This window comes from Onychomys torridus, chromosome 3 (assembly GCF_903995425.1).
Source record: "Onychomys torridus chromosome 3, mOncTor1.1, whole genome shotgun sequence".
NCBI classification, from domain to species: domain Eukaryota; kingdom Metazoa; phylum Chordata; class Mammalia; order Rodentia; family Cricetidae; genus Onychomys; species Onychomys torridus.
The window spans coordinates 113,213,879-113,239,237 of NC_050445.1; the positions used below are offsets into that span (position 1 = coordinate 113,213,879).

At 43.5% G+C, this 25,359-nt stretch overlaps 1 protein-coding gene and 1 pseudogene across 1 annotated transcript in view; both read left to right on the plus strand.

The window, feature by feature from the left end:
* The first annotated feature begins 5,690 nt into the window (after positions 1 to 5,690).
* LOC118579183 lies at positions 5,691 to 6,103 on the plus strand (annotated as a pseudogene).
* Positions 6,104 to 11,924: 5,821 nt separating this feature from the next.
* The window catches only part of LOC118580631 (meiosis 1 associated protein), a 68,722-nt gene continuing 55,287 nt past the window's right edge, over positions 11,925 to 25,359 (plus strand). Inside the window, exons 1-2 of the mRNA XM_036182484.1 lie at positions 11,925 to 12,164; positions 18,882 to 19,067. Of these exons, the coding sequence (XP_036038377.1) occupies positions 11,925 to 12,164; positions 18,882 to 19,067 (426 nt within the window). The remainder of the gene's footprint in view (positions 12,165 to 18,881; positions 19,068 to 25,359) is intronic.

Genomic DNA, 25,359 nt, shown 5'->3' on the forward strand with positions numbered 1-25,359 from the left:
GAGCGACCGAAGGCCCGCTGGACACTTGAGGAGGTAGCCTGAGCTCTGGAGAGCTGGAGGAGCTGCGCTCGGGTTTGGGGGGGGGATCCCGGGGAGGCCTCCTGAGGTGAGGTCCCGGCGGGCGATGCCCGAGGTGAGGTCCCGGCGGGCGATGCCCGAGGTGAGGTCCCGGCGGGCGATGCCTCCCGAGGTGAGGTCCCGGCGGGCGATGCCCGAGGTGAGGTCCTGGCGGGCGATGCCCGAGGTGAGGTCCTGGCGGGCGATGCCTCCCGAGGTGAGGTCCCGGCGGGCGATGCCCGAGGTGAGGTCCCGGCGGGCGATGCCTCCCGAGGTGAGGTCCCGGCGGGCGATGCCCGAGGTGAGGTCCCGGCAGGCGATGCCCGAGGTGAGGTCCCGGCAGGCGATGCCCGAGGTGAGGTCCTGGCGGGCGATGCCCGAGGTGAGGTCCTGGCGGGCGATGCCCGAGGTGAGGTCCCGACGGGCGATGCCCGAGGCGAGCAGGCTGCCTGGCTGCAGGATAATGATGCTAGGTCCTCAGGCCTCCGGGCAAGGGAAAAGAGGCTTGGGAGTCAGGGTGGCGCCTCAGGGGCGGCTTTGGGGGACACGCTAGAGTCAGCCCGGGCAGGTGCGAGGGCGCAGTGCGGCGCTGTGTGTCGTCTGCAGTGCTTCAGAGCCCCGTGACTGACTGACAGGAGGAGGCTTAGTCCCCCTCCCTCCCCCCTCTCCCCCCCCCCCCTCCCCCTCCCTCCCCCTTCCCCCTGTCTGTCTATTGTCGTGGTGTCCCCCCCCCCCCCCCCCCACACACACACACATGTGAATCGGTGAGCCTGGTCTAACTTCTTCAGTAAGAAAGAAACAATGAACTCTGAAGGTCAAAGAAACTTAGTTTTTGTCTCCCCTCTCCAAGGGAAACCTTGAAGTCTATTAAGACTCTTGAAAGTCTATTAACTTATTGTTTTGTTTTTAAATGGAGGATAGGGTCCATGAAGGCAGAAGTTTTTTGTTTGTTGTTGTTATTGTTTTTGTTTTTGTTTTGTTTTTTGTTTTTTGCCAGACCTGAGGACCAAACCCAGGGCCTTGCGCTTGCTAGGCAAGCACTCTACCACTGAGCTAAATCCCCAACCCCAGCAGAAGTTCTTTGGACCCCAAAGAAGTATGGTTTGGTTTGGTTTGGTTTGATTTGTGGTACTAGGGGGAATCCAGGGCCTTGCATGTGCTGGTGACACTCTCCCCACAACACACACACACACACACACACACACACACACACACACAAATTTTAATGGCGCTCTGCTTGAGGGAGAGTAGTTGTATCATTTATTGCACAGTAAAGTGTCCTAAGAGGTATAAACGCACAGCACAGGTACTTTAAGGAGCGCATGCAAAGGGGCCCTAATCTACTGTGAGAGAATGCCAGGAAAGGAAGAGCCCAGCTGGAGCCTGAAAGTGTTCATGATGAAAGAACCCTGGGCAGATCCGAAAGAGCTGAGCCTGGCCCAAGGATGGAGATCCAGGAAAACACACAGGCAAAAATTTGAAGCCAGGATGAAGAGTTTTGGATTCTGTTCCAAGCATTGTTGAAGGGATTTTAGTACTAAAGTAACTCGGTTTAGGATGGTTCAAGGCCCAGTTCCAGGTTTAACCACATTACAGAGAGAAAAACAAAAACAAAAACATTTAGTGAGTGTTCTTAATAAACTTCCTGAGGTCAGAAAATAAGGTCGTTCCTGTTAGGTAGTGTGTCGAAACATTTTAGATGAGCTATTTGATAGTGTTTGAAGAGAGTCGTTTCATTTAAAGAATAGCTTCCCAATTGCAGGTTTCTGAGGTCTCAAAATGACTGCAATCACAGGGATTCATGGTACATGAGGATTTTAGTACTCAGGGGAAAGAGATATTTTGTTTTGTTTTGTTTTGTTTTTCGAGACAGGGTTTCTCTGTGTAACGTTTCACCTTTCCTAGAACTCACTCTGTAACCCAGGCTGGCCTTGAACTTACAGAGATCCGCCTGGCTCTGCCTCTCGAGTGCTGGGATTAAAGGCATGTGCCACCACCACCTGGCGGAAAGAAATATTTCTGCTGTGTCTCAGTTAGGGTTCTCATTGCTGTGAAGACACATCATGACCACAGCAACTCTTACAAAGGAAGGGTGGCTCCCTTACAGTTCAGTCCATTGTCATCATGATGGGAAGCATGGCAGCATGCAGGCAGACGTGGTGCTGGAGCTGAGAGGGCTACATCTTGCAGGCAACAGGAAGTCAACTAACACACTAGGAAGTATCCTGAGCATAGGAAACCTCAAAGCCCGCCCCCACAGTAACACACTACCTCTAACATGGCCATACCCACTCCCACAAAGCCACACCTCCTAATAGTGCCACTCCCTATGAGATTATGGAGGCCAACTACATTCAAACTACCACACACTGTCAGGGCATCTTCTAATTTCAGTTCAAGGAATATCTTAATGCTTACTCTTATAACTTGTTGCACAGAGAGCGTATCTCATTCAGAGTAGACTGGTTAGCATCACTGCTAGCTCCCATTCCCTTTCACACATCATTTTCCATCTCATTCTGTTCTCCATCTCTTTGAAAATTTGTAATCAGAAGAAACTTAAGTTGCTCTTGTATGTTATGGACACTAAAGATTTCTGAGAGAAAAAAAAAGTCTACTTCGTTCTTGTCTTTTCTTTTCTTTGAGTGTGTATGGTGTGTGTTTATGTATACAATATGTGTATACATATATGTATACATGCTCATTTGTGTGCAATCACACCACTTGAGTGTAAAGGTCAGAGGACAACTTCAGATGTTGGTTCTTTCTTTCCATCATGTGTGAAACAGGGTTTCTTTTTGTTGTTCATAGTACATATGCCAGTCAAGCTAGCACAGTGGCTTCTGGGACTTCCCCCACCTCTGCCTCCTGTGTTAAGGTAGGACTAGGCTAGTAAGTGTGCTATGTCTGGCTTTAGGTGGGCTTTGGGGGTTCACATCCCAAGTTGTCAGGCTTGTTCAGCGAGCACTTTGCCCATGAGTCATCTCCCCCACCTTATTTCATCTGGACTTTGTGTTTATTTGTCATACTTTCCTGTAAATATTTTGTAATATTTTACTTGCAATGAAATGAATCACAATCCATTTCCTAATACAAAGCAAGATAGATGTATGAGAAGATACACAAATTTTTTTATTAGAATTATTTCCCACTGACCTAAAATAAAATAACTAACTGTACAACCTGAAACACAAGGCTGTCCTAATCAGTGGGGAACCATGGAAGGCTCTCTTCCTGTGAGAGTATTTAGGAGAATGTGGACTTCATATTTCACATGCTGTAATAACACTGAAAATGTTTTGTTTGTATTTGAAAGGGGAGGAATAGCTTCAGGGCATTGGGTGTGATGACATATTCCTATAATCTCAGTACTTCAAAGGTATCAGGAGGACAAGGGTTCAACACCAAACTGGGCTGTAAAATAGAAACCGTCTAAAAAATGACAACAAACAAAATTGTTTTTAAGCAAAACCTCAGTGGTTTGAACAATGCCATGTGCTTTCTTTCTTCTCACAGGATAATTTATGATAGACCACATTTTTTTTTTTCTATGCCTCAGAAAATTGTTAGACTCCTAAGTTTGGATCTGTTTGAACATTTTCCTGAGAGTTCCTTTAATGATTCTGTTTTTGCTAGAGATACTTTACTCTAGAATATCTGCATCCTCTTTGTCATAACTAAAATGCCACATAGACTAGTCACAAAGAGAAAAGGAAGCAGCACACTTACTTTGCTGCCTGGACTCTGCAGTGACCATTCACTGAGGGACTTTAAAAGGAGTTATAAAATTGCTCACTGATAGTGATTGATATACATCTGTTATTTCCCTAATGGTTTATGCAATTACTTCATTAGTTTCCACAGCAACCTGAAATCTGAATTGTTTGGATGGACTCATGTTAATTACCAGTCCTGTAGTAGCTGAAATTGGCATGAAATGAAACTGAGTGAGGTACACACTGCCTGCATCTAAAATGATGTTTTGAAGCTGGACATGGTGGCTCATCTCTGTAATCCCAGCATTTAGGAGACTGAGGTGGGAGAAACAATGTGAGTGTAACGTCAACCTGGACTACATTAGAGTTCCAGGCTAGCCTGGACTACAAAATGAGACCTTGTCTCAGATAGATGATAGATAGATAGATAGATAGATAGATAGATAGACAGACAGGTAGATAGATAGATAATAGATAGATAGATAGATAGATAGATAGATAGATAGATCTTGTCTCAAATAGAGAGGTAGATAGAATAAAATGATGTTTTTATATATATGAAGGAAAATAGGCATATAAGTGTGATGAATAAGCCTTCTGAGTGCCCTTTTTTTTTCTGTATCAATGTATGTGTCACCCTCAAACAGAACATTCCATTTAGAAGATGGCCTTGTACACTAGTTCATTTGTTCATTTTGTTTATTTCGTTTGTTTCTGAGACAGAGTGACCTTGATCTTGTGATATTCCTCCTGCTTCAGGCTACTAAGCCATGCATGACTTTAACAGTACAGTTAAAAGATTAAATGCTATTATTGTTTTCTTGGTAAATACATTAGGCATTGATTTGGATTTCCAGTTCAAGAGTGCTTTTAAGCCAGAGTTAGTGAAATGGTTCAGTGGGCAAGCACACTTGCCTCAAGTTCAATCCCCAGAACCCACCTAAAAGTGGAAAGAGAACCAAGAACACAAAGTTGTCTCCCCTGACCTCTACATACATTTGTACACAAATGTACCCTGTATACACACATCATCCACACACGAACACAATAATAATAACATGAAATTAAGATTTCAGGTGCAGACACAAAATCACAACTACTATGGAGGCCGGGGCAGGAGGGCATCATGCTCAAGGAGAGCTTGGGCCACAGATTGAGTCCAGTTCTGCTTGGGAGTGTTTAGCAAGCCCCTGCCTAATGAAGTAAGATCAATTATAATTCTATCCAGTCGGGAAAGAACAGCAAACAGTAGATGTTTAGTTGTGACAGGATGTCACTGTGTATCTCAGGTTGACGATGAACTCAGGATCATCCTGCATCAGCCTCTGGAGTGAGGCATGTGCCACCTTCCCTAGCTGTGCCTTCATTTCTTTATTTGCCTTGCCCTGTTGGCACCGTCACTATGGTATTGAATGGCATGATGGTAGCAAGCTCTTCATCTTATGGATACAACTGTCAACACATTACTATTAAGAATGATTGTTGAAAAAAAAAAAACTGGGGATGGGGATTTAGCTCAGTGGTAGAGCGCTCGCCTAGCAAGTGCAAGGCCCTGGGTTCAATCCCCAGCTTAAAAAAAAAAAAGAATGATTGTTGGCCGGGCGGTGGTGGCACAGGCCTTTAATCCCAGCACTCGGGAGGCAGAGGCAGGCGGATCTCTATGAGTCTGAGGCCAGCCTGGTCTACAGAGCGAGCTCCAGGAAAGGCGCAAAGCTACACAGAGAAACCGTCTCGAAAAGCAAACAAACAAAAAAAAAAAAAAGAAAGAAAGAAAGGAAGGAAGGAAGTAAAGAAGGAAGGAAGGAAGGAAGGAAGGAAGGAAAGAAGGAAGGAAGAAAGGAAGAAAGAAAGGGAAAAAAAAGAATGATCGTTGACCTGTGCAGACACAGCCCACGCCCCCTTTCCTGAGCAGCCAAGATGGCTAAAATAAAGCAGAAGATGTAGATCTTCCGCAAGTTCACCCACTGCAGCGTGGACCTGGACCAGCTGCTGGACATGTCCTATTGTGTATGAGCACCTGATGCATTTATACAGCGCCCCACAGAGGCAGCGCCTGAACCTCATTACTCAAGAGCCTGAGGGGCCAAGAAGGACGTGCCACCCATGGAGAAGCCTGGGGTAATGAAGATCTACCTGAGGGACATGATCATTCTGCCCAAGATGACAGGCAGCACGGTAGGCGTGTACAACGGCAAGACCTTCAGCAAGGTGGAAATCAAACCAGAGATGATCGGCCACAACCTGGGCGAGTTCTCCATCACCTACAAGCCTGTGAAGGCCGGCCTAGTATGGAAGCCATGCTCTCCTCCCGCTTCATCCCTCTCAAGTAGCAGTGGCCAGTGAAGACTCATGTGTAGTACCTTGGAGGTTCGGGGGTGTAGTTAGAGTTTTCCTGCCTGGCCCAGTCAGGACAAATCTCTCTTACCCGCCAGTCCCACAGTCACTCAGACCCAACCAAGAAAGCACACAGAAACTTACATTGTTTACAAACTGTACGGCCGAGGCAGGCTTCTTGTTATCTACTTTTTCTATCTTAAATTAACCCATTTCTGCTTATCTATACTTTGCCACATGGCTTGTGGCTTACCAGTGTCTTTACATGTTGCTTCTCATGGTGGCGGCTGGCGGTGTCTCCCTCCAACCTTCTACTTCTCAGAATTCTCTTCTCTCTTGTCCCGCCTATACTTCCTGCCTGGCCACTGGCCAATCAGAACTTTATTTACACAGAGCGATATCCACAGCACTTGCCCTTTTCTTTTTTTTTTTAAGGAAGGTTTTAACTTTTACATAGTAAAATTACATATAACAAAACAATTATCAAGCAAGAATTATAGTTACAATATTAAAGAAGATATCCTATCTATCTTATATTTATGAGTCTAAGGTTTTATATCTAATGTATCTTTTATCATAACTGAGGAAATTATAACTATCTAGTCTTCAACCACATCAAAGACCTCAGAAGGATATAATATTGCCTGAGAACCGGAAGAAGGATGCAAGCAACTTTCGGGAGTCTTGCAGGGTAGACAGAGACAGCTGGCAGCCTGAACAGTCACCTAATGTTCCTTTGTAATGTTGGGGCATTTGTCTTCAGCCCACAGGGCTAGAGTCTCTCGGTCACTTCTCTCAGTGTCCTGTAGAATGTCTGTCAGTTTCCTCTGTGAAGCAGGAGCCTGAGGACCATTTTGTCAAGCAAAGTTCAGTGGTCATCTTTCTATGGGTCCTGCATGTCCAGTTGATCGAGCAGTCCAGGCAAGAACAGTTTTTTGCCCAAATGGCTATTTTTGCCAAGGAGAAGATAAACTCCATATGAAGTGTCTTCGATGCCCATCCTCCTCTCTGAAGTAAATCGGTGCTGCCAGGAGCAGACATGTCTCACTGTCCAGAAAGTCTAAATTTTAAAAATATTTTAAATGCCATATTCTGAAGGTCTTTGAAGTATTTGAAGATTACCTATCTATCTGAAATATCTCTATGTATACCCAGAAGACTTAACTAACATGGCTATGAGTATGATTATCACAGATGATTAATTATTAATCTATTTTTAATTATCCATTACAATTTTAAGTGAGCTATACAAACACAATACCTTAAACAGGAGTATATATATATATAACAAAATTAACTTTAAGTTTGTATCAATAGACTAAAATCTATACCAATGTAAAACATTTTAAACAAGTTGTTGCTCTTTAGAAGTAAGTTCCTTAATCTATCCTTTCATCCTATTATATCTGTATCATATCCCCTTTTCTTCTTTAGAAAGAGATCACATTTATAATCAACCTGCTTTAAAGAAAAATATTGGTTTTTCTCTGTCCCACACCAGAGGGCTCTTCTGATTTGGGACACAAGAATATCTTAACTTTTCCTTTTAACAATGTGCTTGGGTTTAGAAAAGGAGTGAGCCAATTCCATTTCCAAAGCCAGCTTGATAATTTTGGGAATGTGGGCGTAGTTTTTCTTACTACTTCCTGCTGGAAGGGGGCGCTGTATCTTATGGGGACACAAAGAAAATTTTAGGATTATGGAGTAGTCCATTAGGGTGAACCTCTGAGCCAGTTGCCTTGAAACCATTCTGGATGTTGGATCATCTGGGCCATGGTGTCATTGGAGACCTTTCAGGTGGTCTTGGCTGATCAAACCTGATGTATCTTAATCTGGAACAAATTCTCTGTGTAATATCCATCTTTGTAAGATTGAAACACCTCTGTGGCTGCTGGCTCCACCCACCTCAGCTTCCCAACATGGTGGTGGTACAGTTTACCGCCAGCTCTGCGTCTGGAGCCATGTGTACCATCAACTATCAGAAGCAGTTTTATCAAAGCAGTGCATAGCCCAGAAACTTTTTTTTTTTTAAACTAGCAAAGGCTAAATCCACCATGCAGCAGAGTAAAGTACCCCTTGTAGATTCTTCATTCCCGCCACACTGCAGGTCAGACGCACATGCCAGGAACCTGCCACAGTAGCTCAAACCTGCAGGCTGCCGCTAAATTGAGAGAGACAACTTGGAAGCTGTTTTTAGCTCCGTTTTAGAATCTTTTTTCTCAGGTTTTAGGTGGAAACTCTTGCCAATACGTTGGGCGCCATTTGTAGTTAAGAGTTTTCCTGCCTGGCCCAGTCAGGACAAATCTCTCTTACCCGCCAGTCCCACAGTCACTCAGACCCAACCAAGAAAGCACACAGAAACTTACATTGTTTACAAACTGTACGGCCGAGGCAGGCTTCTTGTTATCTACTTTTTCTATCTTAAATTAACCCATTTCTGCTTATCTATACTTTGCCACATGGCTTGTGGCTTACCAGTGTCTTTACATGTTGCTTCTCATGGTGGCGGCTGGCGGTGTCTCCCTCCAACCTTCTACTTCTCAGAATTCTCTTCTCTCTTGTCCCGCCTATACTTCCTGCCTGGCCACTGGCCAATCAGAACTTTATTTACACAGAGCGATATCCACAGCACGGGGGTGGGGAGATTGTAGTGCTGGAGAGACGGCTCAGCGGTTCAGAGCACTGACTGCTCTTCCAGAGGACTAGGGTTCAATTCCCAATGTTCACAACTGTCTGTGACTCCAGTACCAGGAGGTCTAGCACCCTCACACACATAGGCAAAACACCAATGCACATAAAATAAACTAAACCTTTAAAAAAAAAAAAAAAAAAGGATTGTGTGACAATGAAACTGCTTGCCACACCTGAACTGGGGTCCTCAGTACTCACATAAAAAGCCACACATGATTGCATGTACTCAGAATCCCAGCACCGTGAAGGCAGAAAGATGGATTCTTGGGGTTCGATGGCCAGCTTAATCAGCAAGCCCAAGTTCCCAATCTGAGGCCCTGTTACAAACAACAAATTGGGTGAATCCTGAGGAATGACTCCAGATTTCATCTTCTGGCCTTCATACACACGAAAACATGTGTGTACATATACATATAAAAGATTGAGTCTGTGGCTAGGGGTGTGGCTCAGTGGTAGAACATATCATAGTTACTGTGGGGGGGGGGGACGGACGCACTAGGTTCAATCTAAAAATATAGAATGAGTTTGCTCCAGGGATTTTGTTTTGATGGTGGTGGTTTTTATTATGCAAGGTCTCATTCTGTATCAGAAGGCTAACAGAACCCACTCCAAATCCCAAGCTGGTCCCAAACACATCATCCACCTGCTTCTGCCTCATGATTACAGGTGTATGCCATCAGGCCTAGGCTACTCTATACTTTTTTGGAGATTGAGTCAATGTTAGATTAGTCTGGTCTAAACCTCACAATATAGCCCAGACTAGCCTCAATCTTCCAGCCTCAGCTTCACACCTAGTAAGATTATAGGCATGAGCCACCATGACCTGCTGCTCTAAGTTTTTACTCACATACTTTAATCAGATTATTCTATTCCAAGTTACTAAGGGACTTTGTCATGTATGGACACTGGATTTTAACAAAAAAGTTTTTGCATATCTTTAGAGGATCATATCATTTTCTCATTTAATCTTCCAATATGGTAGATTATTATGATTCTGGTGTTTTATTAAACTTAGGTTCTTTGGTTTCTTTCCAGATTGGTTTTCCTTATTCTGGCTGGCCTCAAGCTGGAAGCAATTCTCCTGCTCCAGCCTCCCAAATGCTGAGTTAAAGGTGTGTGTGAGCCACCATTCCTAGCTAACATTATGCTTCTGAGATAAATCCAATTTGGTTATGTTATTTTTATATGTATAAATGTTATGACTGCATGTGTGTCTATGCACTGCCTGAGTATCTGGTGTTTGAAAAGGCCTAAAGAGGATGACAGGTCCCCTGGGACTGGTGTCGCACATAATGGTGAGCTGCCACGTGGGTGCTGGAAATTGAACCTGGGTCCTCTGGATGAGCAGCAAGGGCTCCAACTGCTGAGCCATCTCTCCAGTCCATGGTGCCTTATTCTTTTTACATATCCCTAGCTTTAATATTCTTGTCTTGTTTGGGACTTTTACATCTCAGTTCATGAGTAAAAATAATCTTACTTTTCTGTTTTTTATTAACAAAATTTGTTCTTTGACAATTTTATACATATATATAATTCATTCTGGTTGCTCTTCACCCTATCATCTTCTCTTATTCCCCTCCCACCCTTGCCAGCCCCCCTTCTTCCTTGAAAATCTCTTTGCCATGTTTACTAGCTTTTGTTCTATTTAGTGTCATATACAACTGGATACTCTCTCTGCCTCCACATCTTCCAGAATCTGTTAGCTGCAAACAGATCAGTAATAAGTGGTAGGACCTTATGGGCCCCTCCCACTTCCATAATTGACTGTTAGGAGGGTTAGTAGGCACAGCTGCTTTGGTTTTTATGATTGTTATGGCCATGTTGCTGTTAGAGGATGGCATTTTTCAGCCCTCTCCATATCTTCCATCTCTTCCATCTTTCTGATTCCTCTTCCAAAGTGCCCCCTGAGACTTAAATGGATGGTGTAGATGTCTTATTTAGGGCTGAGCCTTCCATCATCCATCCTTTATTCTCAGCATCTTGTGCAAGGTCTTCTCTGTTTATTGCCAGGGGTGGCTTCATTCCAAAGCTAATAGTATCCTTCATCTATGGATATAAACATAAATATTTAGAAGGTGGTTTAATAGTATGTCAGTTTAGCTAAGCAGCACTGTTAGATTCCTCCACTAGGGCCCATGAACTCTACAGTCATGTGCTTTGGACCAGGTTTACAGAAGTAGGTGTAGGTTTCCTTTTATAGAGCCAGCTTGAAATCTAATTGGGCAGTGGTTGGTTACTTCTGCCCCATAACAGTCATGCCACTATCGCATCAAGGGGTACATCTTGCCAGAAGGTTAGTACCATAGTTCCTAGGGTTCACAGCTGGGTAAAACTGTTGGTTCTTCTTGCCCCCAGCAGCCTTTGTAGCACCTTCCAGTGCTGGGAGAGGTGGCCCTCAAGGAGGAAACTTCTGGCTCAGTTCCAACTTGATTTCTCTATAGCTTTTATACTTCAGCAATAGGAGCTTATCCATTAGTTATAATGGGGAACCAAGAAAAACAGCAAGAACCTTTACTGTTCTGGGAGCATCCCTGACCCATAACTCCTATGGGGTATCCCACACCTGCACTGTGGGAAACCTTACAATATAGTGGGAAACACAGACGCAGAAACAAGTTACAATACAGCATAATAAGCAACAATAAAACTTAGGAGGACAAATAGCCTACACAAAGCTTGATTTGAGGCACAGTGATACTCATCCATAATCCCTGCACTTGGGAGGTGGAAGCAGAAAGATCAGGAGTTCAAGATCATCTTCAGCTACATAATGAACTCCAGGCTAACCTAGGAAACACGAGACCCTGTAGAAAAACAAAAAACAAACCTGATTTTTTATTTTGTGTCACCCCTTTAGTCTTTAGTACTTCCACTTAGCATCTCTGAGCATTCTCATACTTACACTAAAACACCCTTGAATGCTGCTAATATGGGATGACCTTGACAAATCTGATTCAGTACCCAGACCGAATCCTTTTCGGATTTATCCCCTCAATTTATAGTCTTTGCTTCAAGTACCTAACCCAGTTTTATGAAAGCCAGCCATTTCTTTTTCTTTTCCTGTAGGTTTAGAAAGTATCAGTTATTCAAGAGGCGCCTACAGTTCCACACTGGTTCTTGGCTGCCATGAACCGAAGAAGAACCACTAGTAGAGGGACCCCTCCTGCTGCGAAGATGAGTCATCAGCCACCAAGGCTCCTCATTGTGCATACTGCTGTGCCTTCCTGGGCCCACATCTGCCCCAACCTCTGTGAGGCCTTACAGAACTTTTTCTCCATAGCCTGCAGTCTGATGGGCCCCAGCCGCATGTCTCTGTTCAGCTTGTACACAGTACAAAACCAACACGAGTGTATCCTCCCATTTGTGGTAAGTCTGTCTACACTCACAGCATCCTGGAAGCAAATGAGTTTTCCACAGCAGAGCTCATGTTATTACAGTAAAAACCGCATTGGTTCCTCGTGTCCACTTGGCCCACGTGAACCAGAAGTCATCCTGTGTATGGGGGGGGGGGGTGGGGCGTGTGCTGCAAGAGGGAAGTCTCTGAGTTGTTGAGTGGGGGGTTGAAATAGGCTGCACACCACCCTTCTCCAGGAGAGGGGAGAACCCTTAGCATTTGAAGTTCTTTGAAATGCAAACAGCTAGTTCCTTTTGTCCTCTTTGAAATGTAAACACTTAAAGAAGTTTCCAGATTGCTTCAGAGGTCTGGTTATTCAGTCTCTCCCTTTCTCTCAACTTGTCCTGGGTTTGCTCAGAAAATCCTAACTGCAAAACAGAAACTATTTTACCTGTGCTCCACTCGGTGAAACTTTCATCCCCTTCAGGTAAAAGACCAACTTAAGGTTTTAGAAGGAGTAGCGGAGGCAGGGACCATGATCTTCACAAAGCTCCCTCAGTTATCTATTTTCCTCCTCAAAGAAAATTCAAGTCTCCCCTTTCTCTAAGACATAATTCAAAATCACAGGGATGGGACTCTCCTTCTTTGAGTCACCCTTGCTGCTAATTCAGTGGACATGTGTTATATCTTTAAGATAGCCAAAAGATGGCTAGGTGGCAGTGGTACATGCCTTTAATCCCAGCACTCGGGAGGCAGAACCAGGCAGATCTCTGTTCGTTCAAGGCCATCCTGGTCTACAGAGTGAGATCCAGGACAGGCACCAAAACTACACAGAGAAACCCTGTCTTGAAAAACAAAACAAGCCGGGTGGGCAGTGGTGGTGCACACCTTTAATCCCAGCACTCGGGAGGCAGAGGCAGACAGATCTCTGTGAGTTCAATGCCAGCCTGGGCTACCAAGTGAGTCCCAGGAAAGATGCAAAGCTACACAGAGAAACCCTGTTTCAAAAAACCAAAAAAAAAAAAAAAAAAGAAAGAAAGAAAAAAGAAAAACAAAACAAAACAAACAAACAAAAAAGATAACCAAAAGAATGAATTTCACAGACTTGTTGCTGATTATGTGTGAAAAATTAAATTAGAATCCACTCATTTTTTAATTAATGTCTCATTCTCCTCATTGGAAGTAGAAATATAATATCTCTTTGGGTACTATAAAGTATGAAAATAATACACATTTGTTCAAGTTTGCTTTCTATTGCTGTGATAAAACACCATGACCAAAAGCAACTGGGAGGGGTCAATGCAAAAACTATAGCTCTCATCTTAAAGGGAATGCGATAGTTTATTCTGGAATCATTTTGAGTGACCACAGCAAGGAAACACAGGTTTAGGTTACGCTAAACCCATGGAAGCAGGTTTATGAAGTTTTATTGGACAAAGAAATTCATAAATCAAGGCAAGTTTAAAATACAGTACAAGTGGGTACATTAGAACGCAGTTACAGCGAGATGGGAGAAGCTTTACTCCAGGCCTAAGATGCTATCTGATGATATTCTTAGTGCTACGGGCTGCAGGAAAATATTGTAAGAACTCAGCTGGCTATGGCAGAGCCACTACCTGAAAGGATCAAGGAATTCCTTCAGAGGAAGCCAAATTCCAAGGAGCTTTTGGTGTTACTTAGCTTGTTATATATCAGCTGTCTTCTGTTATGAAAATCATGTGTGCCTTCATAGTTTTCCCAATTAATTTTTCCCTAAGAAGGGCTAACAGTGTGGACTGATCACTCTCTGGACATATAGTTTCAAGGTATTTGGAGAAGAGCCTCAGGAAAGGCTTCCTCCACCCCAGCCCATCCATTTCTCCCCTTTCAGCACTGAAATCAGATATCTCCCTTAGCCACTTTCAAGGACTAACAGAAATAAAGTCCAGACCACCACATGCTGGTCTCCTGACTTAATTCCACAAGGAGACACCACCTAGGTCAGGTGGACCCTAAATAATAGCTTTACACAATTTAGCTTGGACCCTCCTTTCTTACAGCCTTACTAACTTTATAGACCCCCAACTTCTTACCTAACCACTTCTAGGAATATTTAGATAACCTTCTGCACTGACAGCTATGCACAGCTAGAACCCCAGTTCAAGACTCCCTGTAATTATCATCATTGGCAGCATCTGGCCAGGTCCATCCCCAGACAGAGGAAAGTACCTTATCAGAGAAACCTCTTTACTCTTTAAGAACAGACTTAAGTGTCCAGGCTACCTGTTTGAGAAGGCCTAGCGGATGTGCCAATTAAGCTTAACTATCTATCTCCTTTCCCAAATCTTTCCTCTAGTTCCAGATCTCCCTTTAACTATCACTAGAGGCATCTAGCTGTGCACAGGTTGCCTAGCAACCGAGCACACTTTCTCCCACCCTGCAGAAAAAAACGGCAGATAGCTTGGACAGATAGGAGCCACAGGAAAAAAAGAAGGCAGTTTTATTTTCTCCCATTGACCTAGCAACTTCTAGAATCTTAACATTTTTTTTTTAACCAATCACATTTAAGATTATAGCTGAGCACATAAGATCCCACTTCTTAGATATTACCCGAATTTAGCCTTTAGTTCATTCACTTCCCCATTGGTCACTTCCCTTTGGGGTTGCAAATGATAATTAACAATTACTGCCCCTCTATGTGATTCTTATCACCCCTCCATTTGACCCTGGAAGCCTGGCTTTGCACTGCCAAGGGATTACTGCTTGTAAGTGTATATATACCAGACTCCCAGGGCACGGGAGGACGGAGGAGATGATTTGGAAGAATAAATGACTGGACTAAGAGCTCTGTGTGCTAGATTCTCTTTCCTGAAAACAGACCTCTCCGTTCATAGTTCTCTCCTGAGCCCCTGGGATGTATGATATTAAGGCTGGTCCACTTATACTATACAAGATCTTAGTTGGTGTGTGCTTGTTATCCCAGTGCTGGAGAGGCAGAAACGGGAGGGTTCCTGGTGCTCTAGCACAGCCAAATCAGCATGCCTCAGGTCCCAGTGAGACCCTGTCTCAATTAAATAAAATAAAAGGTAGATGGCTCCTATAATGACTAACCTAGGTTGTCAACCTGATACACCTGGGAAGAAGAAACCTTAATTGAAGAATTGCCTCCATCAGATTGGCTTATGGGAGGTCCGTGGGAACATTTTCTTGATTGCTAGCTGAGGTAGAAGGCCCTAGCCTCCTGTGGGCAGTGCCATCCCTGGGCAGGTGGGCAGTGCAAGCCAGTAAAGTAGCAAAGCAAGCCAGTAAGCAGCATTCCTCCAAGGTCTTTGCTTCAGTTCCTGCCTGAGTTCCTGCCTTGGCTTCCCTCAAGGATGGGCCATAAGCTATACACTGAAATAACCGCTTCCTCCCCCAAGTTGCTTTTGGTCATGGTGTTTATCACAGCAACAGAAAGCTAACTAGGAAGCTTCTGAGGATTGACACTCAAGGTTGACCTCCGGCCTCAACACACACACACACACACACACACACACACACACACACACACACTTCTCAAGACACTGTACATATCATGATGGAGTACAATGAGGGGAACCTAGGGCTATCACAGTCTACTCCCTTAAGTTTCCAAGCCTCAGTACAGAAGAGGAAAATCTAGGCAGGTACCAGTCATCCTCTTGTGTTCTGGGGCTTCAGAGAGACCAAGGTAGCTAGAGGAAAAGGACTCTATATGGGAAAGGAAAGAGAACTCCCATTTCCCTTTTTTTTTTTTTTTTTAAGCTGAGGCTCGAACCCAGGGCCTTGCGCTTGCTAGGCGAGCGCTCTACCACTGAGCTAAATCCCCAACCCCCATTTTCCTTTTTAAAGGAAGCTTTTTAAGGAGCTATATAAGTCAGTCAAGTTGCAAGCAAGAACAGATGGCATACCCGATCTGAACATTTTTCAGAGATACAGAAAGAGAATATTTGCAGAAGTGAAGGCAGCGTTTAAGCAGAGTCAATAAAAAACAGTGCAACAGCCAGGCCACCCAGGACTAGAGAGTGCCACCTGAAGGATCTGTGACCTTTGTTAAAGCACCATAGCTTTTATTCAGGACCACTGCAGTAGGTACAAGGACCTTGACGATGGGATTTTGCTATGGAGAAGAGCCTTAGCTCAGCTAAGCATAGTATGGGTAAGTGGGGCTCCCACATCTAAATCCCAGCTAGTGCCTCCCATTGGACATACCTTTTTAGAAGCAAGAGTGAATTGGTCCCTAGAGATTGGCCTCCAAGGATACAAAACCAGGGAGAGAAAAGTAGGCAGTGGTCTGGAAAGGCAAACAAAATAACTTGCCCATACTGAATGTTGTGATGATTTTTCTTCAGGTGGCTTTATCTCCCTGGTACTCCCAGTATATGTGGCCTTTCTAAATCAATTGATCCTTTAATCACTACATTAGGAAAAGTAGGCAGTTTTATTCTAGAAACCATGAACTTGTCAGGAGCTTAACTAAGCTGGGAAATAGAATTGATCTGCCAGGTGCCAAAGGAACCAACGAACTACAGAAAAGCGTCAAGGCTAATCTCCTGCTGAAAGGGACTAATCAAGAGTCTAACCTAGGCAAAGTCCCATTCCATCTTGTTGATAGCAGTGCTGGTGGTGAATTTCTGTATTTCATTTCTTTTGTTTATTTAAATTGGTCTTCTGTCAACCAGCCTGGCCTGGGACTCACTGTTTGGCTCAAGCTGGCCTCTAACGTGTGACAATTCTCCCCACTTATTCTACTGAGTGCTGGGATTACAGGTGTGAGTCACCACACCCAGCTTTCCCCATATTTCTCAGAATTGTTGAGAGGTAAATGTATTGTCACAAATGAAGGGACAGTCTCCCTGTTGAATGAACCCCAGACAAAAAGCTTTGATGGTTTTAATCAACCTGGGGTTAGAGAAAGCAAAGAGGAAAAGCTAATAATAATAGAAAAGAACTGAGTCAGGGTAGAGAAAAGTGAATCCAAGTTTCCCCGTTCTCTCATAAAGCAGTCTTGGCAGAAGCTCTTGAGGAGAATGCAGCTGTAGGCCTCAGAGACCTAGGAATGCTGGGGGCAGAGATAGGGAGGCAAATCTCCCAAGAACAGGCTGTGCCGGGCAGCCTGAGTCCTTGACCACATCCTTCAGAGACTGTGGTGAACTGGCTGCACACCAGATCCAGGTGCAGGCTGCCATTTGTCTACCGCCGCCGCCCCATGGAACTGCCAGGGAAAGCCTTGTCATCGCCTATAGGCGGTCCTAGAAAAAGAAATCACCTTTAGGACTCCTCGTGGGTAACGCAGGAAAAATGACAAACCAAAATTTCCCCCCTGTAGAACAGTGAATTCAGGGCAGTTAGAAACTCAAGAAAATTGTGAGAATGATGCTACCACATGATGTATAGAAACAATCCAGTCTACAAGAAAAACAGGCCCTTAATTCTATTTTCACTGAACTATATAAACATCTGACATTTCCTGTCTGCAGAGACACCTCAAAATGTAAATTCAGAAAAGTACCATATGGGAAACCGTAGCCAGGACAGACCTAAGATTACCCCTCACATTTAATTTTTTAGTATCATCAAATAATTTTGAACCTTTTATAAGGAATAATGACAGAATTCATAATTAAAATATTAGAATTCCTTTTATAGCCATTGTGACATGAATATAACTAATTCTAACCCAAATGATGAATTTCCCTCTCAAAGGAGGATTCCAGAAGAATGTCCTTACTGTGAAACTCTTCCTAATTCTTTTAAATTTCTCATTATAGAGAATTTATTGAAATTATACGTTATCTAGAATGAGATATTAGGGTTCAAACTGCTCTAGTTTAGCTATAATGCTTTTCCTCATCCTTAGTAGCTGACGTCCGGTCACATCAGAGCAACACAGGACGCAGATGAAGGTAAGTCTAAGAAAGATGGTGGGAGAACGTAATGGAGAGCAATGGGAGAGGAGAATGAGAAGACAAGGGAAGAGCCGTTCTCTCCCGTGTGAGTGAAGCGCGGTTAGAGGAGTCATTTACAGGAATCAGATAAACGTGAGCTACGAAGATAAAAACCAAAGCAGGCGCAAACCTCCCTATGTGACAAGGAAAGCAGATAGAAAAAAGGGAAATGAAACACACAAGACAGAGATTTCCTAAAAGCTGTAAACCAGACAACGCTGGGGCTGGAGAGATGGCTCACGAGCTAAGAGCACACACCGCTCTTGCAGAGGACCCGAGTTCAGTCGCCAACATGCTTCAGTTCAGGGGATCTGAAGCTCCTTTGTTTGTTTGGTTGGTTGGTTGGTTGGTTTTGTTTTGTTTTTTGTTTGTTTGTTTTTCAAGACAGGGTTTCTTTGTGCAGCCCTGGAACTCACTCTGTAGACCAGGCTGGCCTTGAACTCAGAAATCCACTAGCCTCTGCCTCCCCAATGCTGGGATTAAAGGGGTGCACCACTACTCCCTGGGTTAGGAGGAAAGCTCCCTAACTGACTTGCTCCCGATTGATTGCTCAACCTGATTTCTTACATGACTCAGAACTACCAGCCCAGGGTTAGCACAGCACATAGGAGGCTAGGCCCTCTTACATTAACCATTAATCAAGAAAATGCCCCACAGACAAGCTAACAGACCAATCTGATGGAGGCAATTCCTTGATTGAGGTTTCTTCTTCCCAGGTGACTCTAGTCTGTGTCGATGTGACAGAAACCAACCAGCATACTGGGTTATTAAAGATTTGTGTCTTTGATTCCTTTGTCTCTGCAGCAAGTGAGAGGGAACTTCGTGAGGCTGCAGGCCTGCATCTCAGAGCTGCGCATGTTAGAGGTGGAAGGTTGTTACAGACCACACCATACCTTACTACCGTTGGCTGTAGAGGATGGGCTCCAACAGTTCAAACAATTCAGCAGATACATGGCCACAAGTGCTGCTCAGCCCTGTACTTCCCTGGAGGTGAGTGATGCTGGTTGTAGGGCACGAAGCCATTTTCCTGTTTCCGTCTGTGTAGGTGATTCATTATTGATTATCCTTATGTTGCTCTGTTTCATATACATTGAGTGTTATTTCAAGGCTCGATGTTCAGCTACCTGCAAGTAGAAGATTATTTCTCTTTCCCATAACCCATAACCTATTCAGTCCTTTTTTCTTTTCTCCTCAATACTTTGTCCTTTGTGTGTGTGTGTGTGTGTGTGTGTGTGTGTGTGTGTGTGTGTGTGTGTGTGTGTGTGTGTGTGTGTGTGTGTGTGTGTGTGTGTGTGTGTGTTGGATACCCAAGACCTGGAGTTATGTGCAGTTGTAAGTTGCCCAATCAGGCACTGGGAACTGAATTTCAATCCTCTGAAAGAACACCAAGTGTTTTTGTTTTTTCAGTTATGTTGTGTGACCGTGTGTAGGTAGGTATACATATGTATGTGCAGGTGCCCACAGAGACCAGAGGCATTGGATCTCCTGGAGCCTGGGTTCCAGGAAGTAATGAGCTGCCTGCTGTGGGTACTGGGAACCAAACTCAGGTCCTCAGGAAGAGTAATCCACGCTCTTAACCACTGAGCTATCTCTCCTGCCCCAACAAGTGCTCTTAACTGCTGCCATGTTTCTAGTCTCATCCACTCCGTTCTTAACACGCAGAAGGGCATCAAGGGAAACTGAAAGCAGGGGCCACAGTGAACCATAAGGAAAAACTGAAATAAAAGTGAAATCTGAGTACACCTGCCTCCAGATATTTGGAATTTGCAAGGTAATCATTAAATGGCCTAAATTAGCTCTGTTTTCTATATGTCTGGGTACCCTGAAAGCCAGACAGGGAGGGTCACACCTGTAATCTCAGAACGTAGGAGGCTGAGGCAAGACTAAACCAGCCTGGGCTCTGTGGTTAGTTCCAGGCCAGACTAGGTTACAGAGTCAAACCTTATCTCAGAGAAAGAACCCAAAATAAACAAAAAATGTAATTGTCTTTAATCAAAATTTTTGAATTTTTATTTTTATTGTTTAAGTACATCACATCCCAAACCCAGTTTCCCTTACCTCCACTGCCCCTAGTCCCCCTCTCTCCCATAGATCCACTCCTCTGTTTCCCTAAAAAAAAAAGACAAAACAAAACACAGGCTTCCCAGGGATATCAACCGAACATAGCATAAAGAATTATAATAAGACTAGGCATTATATCAATGCTGGATGAGGCAACCCCGTAGGAGGAAAAGGGTCCCAAATGCAGGCAAAAGAGACAGAGATACACCCTATTCATGCTGTTAAGGGTCCCACAAGAACACCAAGCTGTGCAACCATAACAGATATGCAGAGGACCCCTACAGGATCTGTGATTGTCTCTTCAGTCTCCATGAGCCCCTATAAGTCCTGCTTACTCGATTCTGTGGGTCATTTTCTTATGATGTCTTTGATCCCTCTGGCTCCTACAATTCTTCTTCCCCCTCTTCTTCAGGCTTCCCTTGGCTTCATCTAGTGTTTGACTGTAGGTCTCTGCATCTGCTCCTATCAGCTGCCAGAGGAAGCCTCTCTGATGACAATTGGTCAGTCTATGAGTATAGCAGAGTATCATTAGGAATCATTTCATTGACTGTTTTTTGTTTGTTTGTTTGTTTTGGTTTGGGTTTTTGCCAGTTGTATTTGGTTCTATCCTGGGTTTCTGAGCTGTCTTGCCTCTGGTTCCTGATCATCCAAGCAGTGTTAATATGCAGTTCTCTTGGCAAGGGCCTCAAGTTGGACCAGTTATTGGTTGGCCACTCCCACAAGTTCTGCACCCCATTACCCCAGCACATCTTGCAGGCAGGATGTATTTATTGTATGTTGAAGGTTTTGTAGCTGGACTGATGTCCAGTTCCACTGCTGGAAGCCTTGCCTGGTTATAGAAGATGGCTGTTTCAGGCTCCATGTTCCCCATTACTAGGAGACTTCACTGGGTCACTCTTGTAGATTATAGGGAGTTTCCACTGTACTAGGTTTCTACATCACACCCACTGATACCCCTTAATTCTAGTCATCTCTCCCAGAACTCTCTCCCTCCATCTCGCCCTCTCCTGAATCCTACTGACCCCATCCCCACTTGCCCCCAGTTCATCTGCAAAATCTGCTGTAGTTCCCCTGCCAGGAAGATGCATGCCCCACCCACTTGAGCCCCCTTTGTTTTACTTAGCCTTTCTGGGTCTGTGGATTGTATCATTATTTTCCTTTACTTAACAACTAATGTCCACTTTAAGTGAGCACACACCATGTTTGTCTTCTGAGTTATCTCTTTCAGGATGATTCTTTCTAGTTCCATGCTTGCAAATTTTATTGTTCTTAACAGCCATTGTGTAAGTGTACCATATTTTCTTTATCCATTCTTCAGTTGAGGAACATCTAGGTTGTTTCCAGTTTCTGGCTATTATGAGTATAGCAGCTATGAACATAGTTGAGCAAGTGTCCTTGTGGTATGGTGGAGCACCCTTTGGGTATATGTCCAAGAGTGGTATGGCTGGGTAAGTAGATTGGTTCTTTAATCAAATTTTGACTCAAAGTGACTAAATTTTCCTGGGATTAGCAAATGTCAAAATTGATGCTATTCTGGTGTCAGGCTAAGACAATCTTTAAAAATCTTAAATAAGTTATGGGTGGCTATTCTGTGGGTATATTTGTGAGTGTGGATTAAAGTAGTCTGTTTTGGTGACCTCCAGCTGTAAACAGATGACTGGAAAAATAATAGTGTGGAGCTTCCCATTTCCAGTTTCACATGTAAATTGTCCTAACAATTATTAAGATGCTCTGCTTCCAAAAAAAAAAACCCAGAACCCCAACTTATGTAATAAGAATGTGTAATAAACCAAGCTTGGGAAATTCAATCATCCAGTACATATGAAACACTAATGGATGGAAACAACCCAAAGTTCTCTTCCATGCGAAGGGCTGGAACCGAAAAATGAGGACGTGCTGACACCTACCGGTCACTGAGCAAAACTTCCCCAAAAGGTGATTGGTTTGCACTCCGCTATCCACTAGGACACTGCACACCCCAGTCTGGTTATACAGGGTCTGTTGTTTGCTTGTTTGTTTTTTGAGACAGGGTTTCTCTGTAGCTTTGAAGCCTGTCCTGAACTCACTCTGTAGCCCAGGCTGGCCTCGAACTCACAGAGATCTGCCTGCCTCTGCCTCCCGAGTGCTGGGATTAAAGGCATATGCCACCACTGCCCGGCTGTTTTACAGGTTTGAACTGGAGCCTTAACCCTCAAATCCCCTGTCAGTTTGCTCCAGGAAAAGGAGAAATTTAAAAGTCATCCTCTCAAGGAAGAAAGCCTGACTGGTGTCACATAATATGTGGCATAGATTGCGTGTTAGGTAATGTCCATGGGGTATTACACTCCGAGCTTTGCACGCGCTGGGCTGCAATCTTCCACCAACTGTGTCACCAGTCCCACTTCGTCATTGCTTTTACATCTTCGGTTGTACAAATATCTCTCAATGGTCTTACTTTGGCTTTTATGTTGCCTGATTAGGTTTTATGATTATTCTGTGTTTCTGCACCCATCCTGTGTGTACACCTGTCATTCTTCCTACACTCAACCCATGTAAGTTCCCTCTTATCCTACCTGATCCCCTTCCCATTCCTTCTCCCTTTACCTCTTCAATATAATTTCCCGTGCTTGCTTGCTTTCTTCCTTTCTTGCTTTCTTTTCTTGGTTTGTTTTATTTTTGTTTTGTTTTGTTTTTTGGTCTTTCAAGACAGGGTTTCTCTCTGTAGCTTTGGAGCCTGTCCTGGAACTCACTTTGTAGACCAGGCTGGCCTTGAACTCACAGAGATCCACCTGCCTCTGCCTCCCGAGTGCTGGGAGGGTGCCCCACCACCGCCCAGCCCTTGTTTCTTTGTATCCCAACAGTTATTGAAGTTAAATGAATGACTATGTTTTCCAAAATTATGATATTTACATAGTGTAATAGCTCCTACAGTTCCCACAACACCACTCCGAGATTGAACTCTGAGTGGTGTTGTGGGTAGTGCCCAACATCCGGCACAAGGACTAAGGGTTAAACTGCTACACTATATTACTCACAATTAACTGTGGAGGTATGTCACCTCAGCCCTACTAGTCCTGCTGGAACATTGCAAATACTTCAGCTGAAAAAATACAGCTGAATTTTTAAAATTCCAACCAATGAAATAACCCTAGATACCCAAGTAACAGTGAAGAAATACAAGAAACATGAAGAAATCAAGACAGTGTGACCCCCTCCAAAAAATGTCAATTCCCCAGTGATAGGTTCAGTGAAAGTGAATTAGATGAAATCCCACACAAAAAAATCAAAAGAATAATTATACAAATGTGTAATAAATCAAAGAAGACACAAATAGACTCCTAAATGAAATCAAGGAGCATGCGAATAAGCAATATACCACAAAGATAGTCCACACCAATACTCATTGTAGCATTATCCACAACAGCCAAATTATAGTCAGTCTAGATGTCTCTCACCAGAAGAATGGACGAAAATGTGGTTTATGTACACAGTGGAATTTTGTTCAACCAGAAAGAAGAATGAATTACATCATTTGCAGAAAATGGATGTAACAAGAGATTATCAAATTAAGTGAGTTAAATCAGGTTCAGAAGGACAAAAGTCACATTCTCTCACTTATGGATCCTAGATTTTATACAGATAGATAAAAATCATATGTATTGATAACATAAAGTAGAAACAACTGTCTAGTGGAATGAAGAGGACTGATGGGAAGGGGAAGGGTTGGAAGAACGAGGGTTATATTCAACTCCAAAACCATTAAAAAAAGAAGGTAGAATAAAATGTTTGGTATTAAGAGAAAAGAATTCACCAAGCTAAAATTTGTGAGAAATTATTCTTGTTGCAGGGTCGGGGGAAGAGAAGGAAAATAATACAGGTTAGAAATGTGGATCTATGCCTGAAAAGTAAAGCATATCAAAGAAGATAAATGAAGACTTTTTTTCTTAGTCTTGATTCATGAAACATATGACATTTTGGTCAAAATGACAGCAACAACATGTTGGTTGTGCATACACACAGATGTTTATAAATGAGCGAAATCAGAGGCAGCAGTGATATAAAAGACAGGTGAAAAACTAGGGGTTTTGTTGCATGTTTGAGAGTCACAGCCTATTCGGGCCTCAAACTTTCGATGTAGCTGAGGATGGTCTTGAACTTCTGATTCTTCTGAATCCACCTCCCCAGTTATGAGATTATAGATATGTGACATGATGCTTGGCTCAAAATTATTATTGTAGCATGCTTATACCACCTGTAACATAGTAGTGTTATTTGAAAGTGAACCTGGATGAGGCATGAATATATATTGCAAGCTCTTGGATGACCACTTTGTAAAGTTTAAAAAAAAAGTATAACCAGTGTGCTAAAAATAGAAAAGAACTAAAATCATAGGAACTGCTTAACTAAAATCATGAGAAACACAGCAACATGGCTCAAAGTAGGGTGTTTTCTAAGCATGTAAATAGCCTGGGTTCAATCCCTGCAGAGGAGAGACGGGGGGGGGGGGGGAGAAGAAGAAGAAGAAGAAGAAGAAGAAGAAGAAGAAGAAGAAGAAGAAGAAGAAGAAGAAGAAGAAGAAGGTAGAAGGGGAAAGTGAGACAGGAAAAAAGGCATGTGTGATAGACATAAAATAGTGATAGTGAAGGTCAGTCCCAGTGTCACTAATTGCTTCAAATATCAGGGACCTAGAAGGTCTAGTTAAAACATAGAGAATGTCAGAATGGACCAAAAGAAAGTCTTGAAGCTTCTGAGCCGGGAGGCTCAGACACCACACTTAGGGTCCAAGACATGAAATTAGAGGAGTTCTGGTGTCCTCTGATAGAGGAAAATAAGGATGAAGACATGGAAGAAGCTATGACGGTGAAGCTATGCAGAATTACAGATGTTAAGTGCCTTCCATGCCAGGCACTACCCTCACCACAATTCTGCTACCTGTGATATATTCCTTGCTTGCTAGATGAGGAACTAGGGTTCAGGAAAATTAGTAGCTCATGTAATGTCACAGGGCTAGAAAACAGCAGAAGCAGATCTCCTCACCATTGTTGTTTCCACCATAGCTTAGCCTCTGGAAGCCACCAGTGAGCTCTGAGAGGAAGACCCAGGATCAAATTCCCTGCCAGGAATCTCCGAGGATAAATTTTGTTAAAATGACTAGACCAAAACAATATTCATCAGCTCCCAAAGCACAGGAAGAATAGGCAAGAGGACTGGATTATTGAATGGCTCATTTCATTCATCAAGT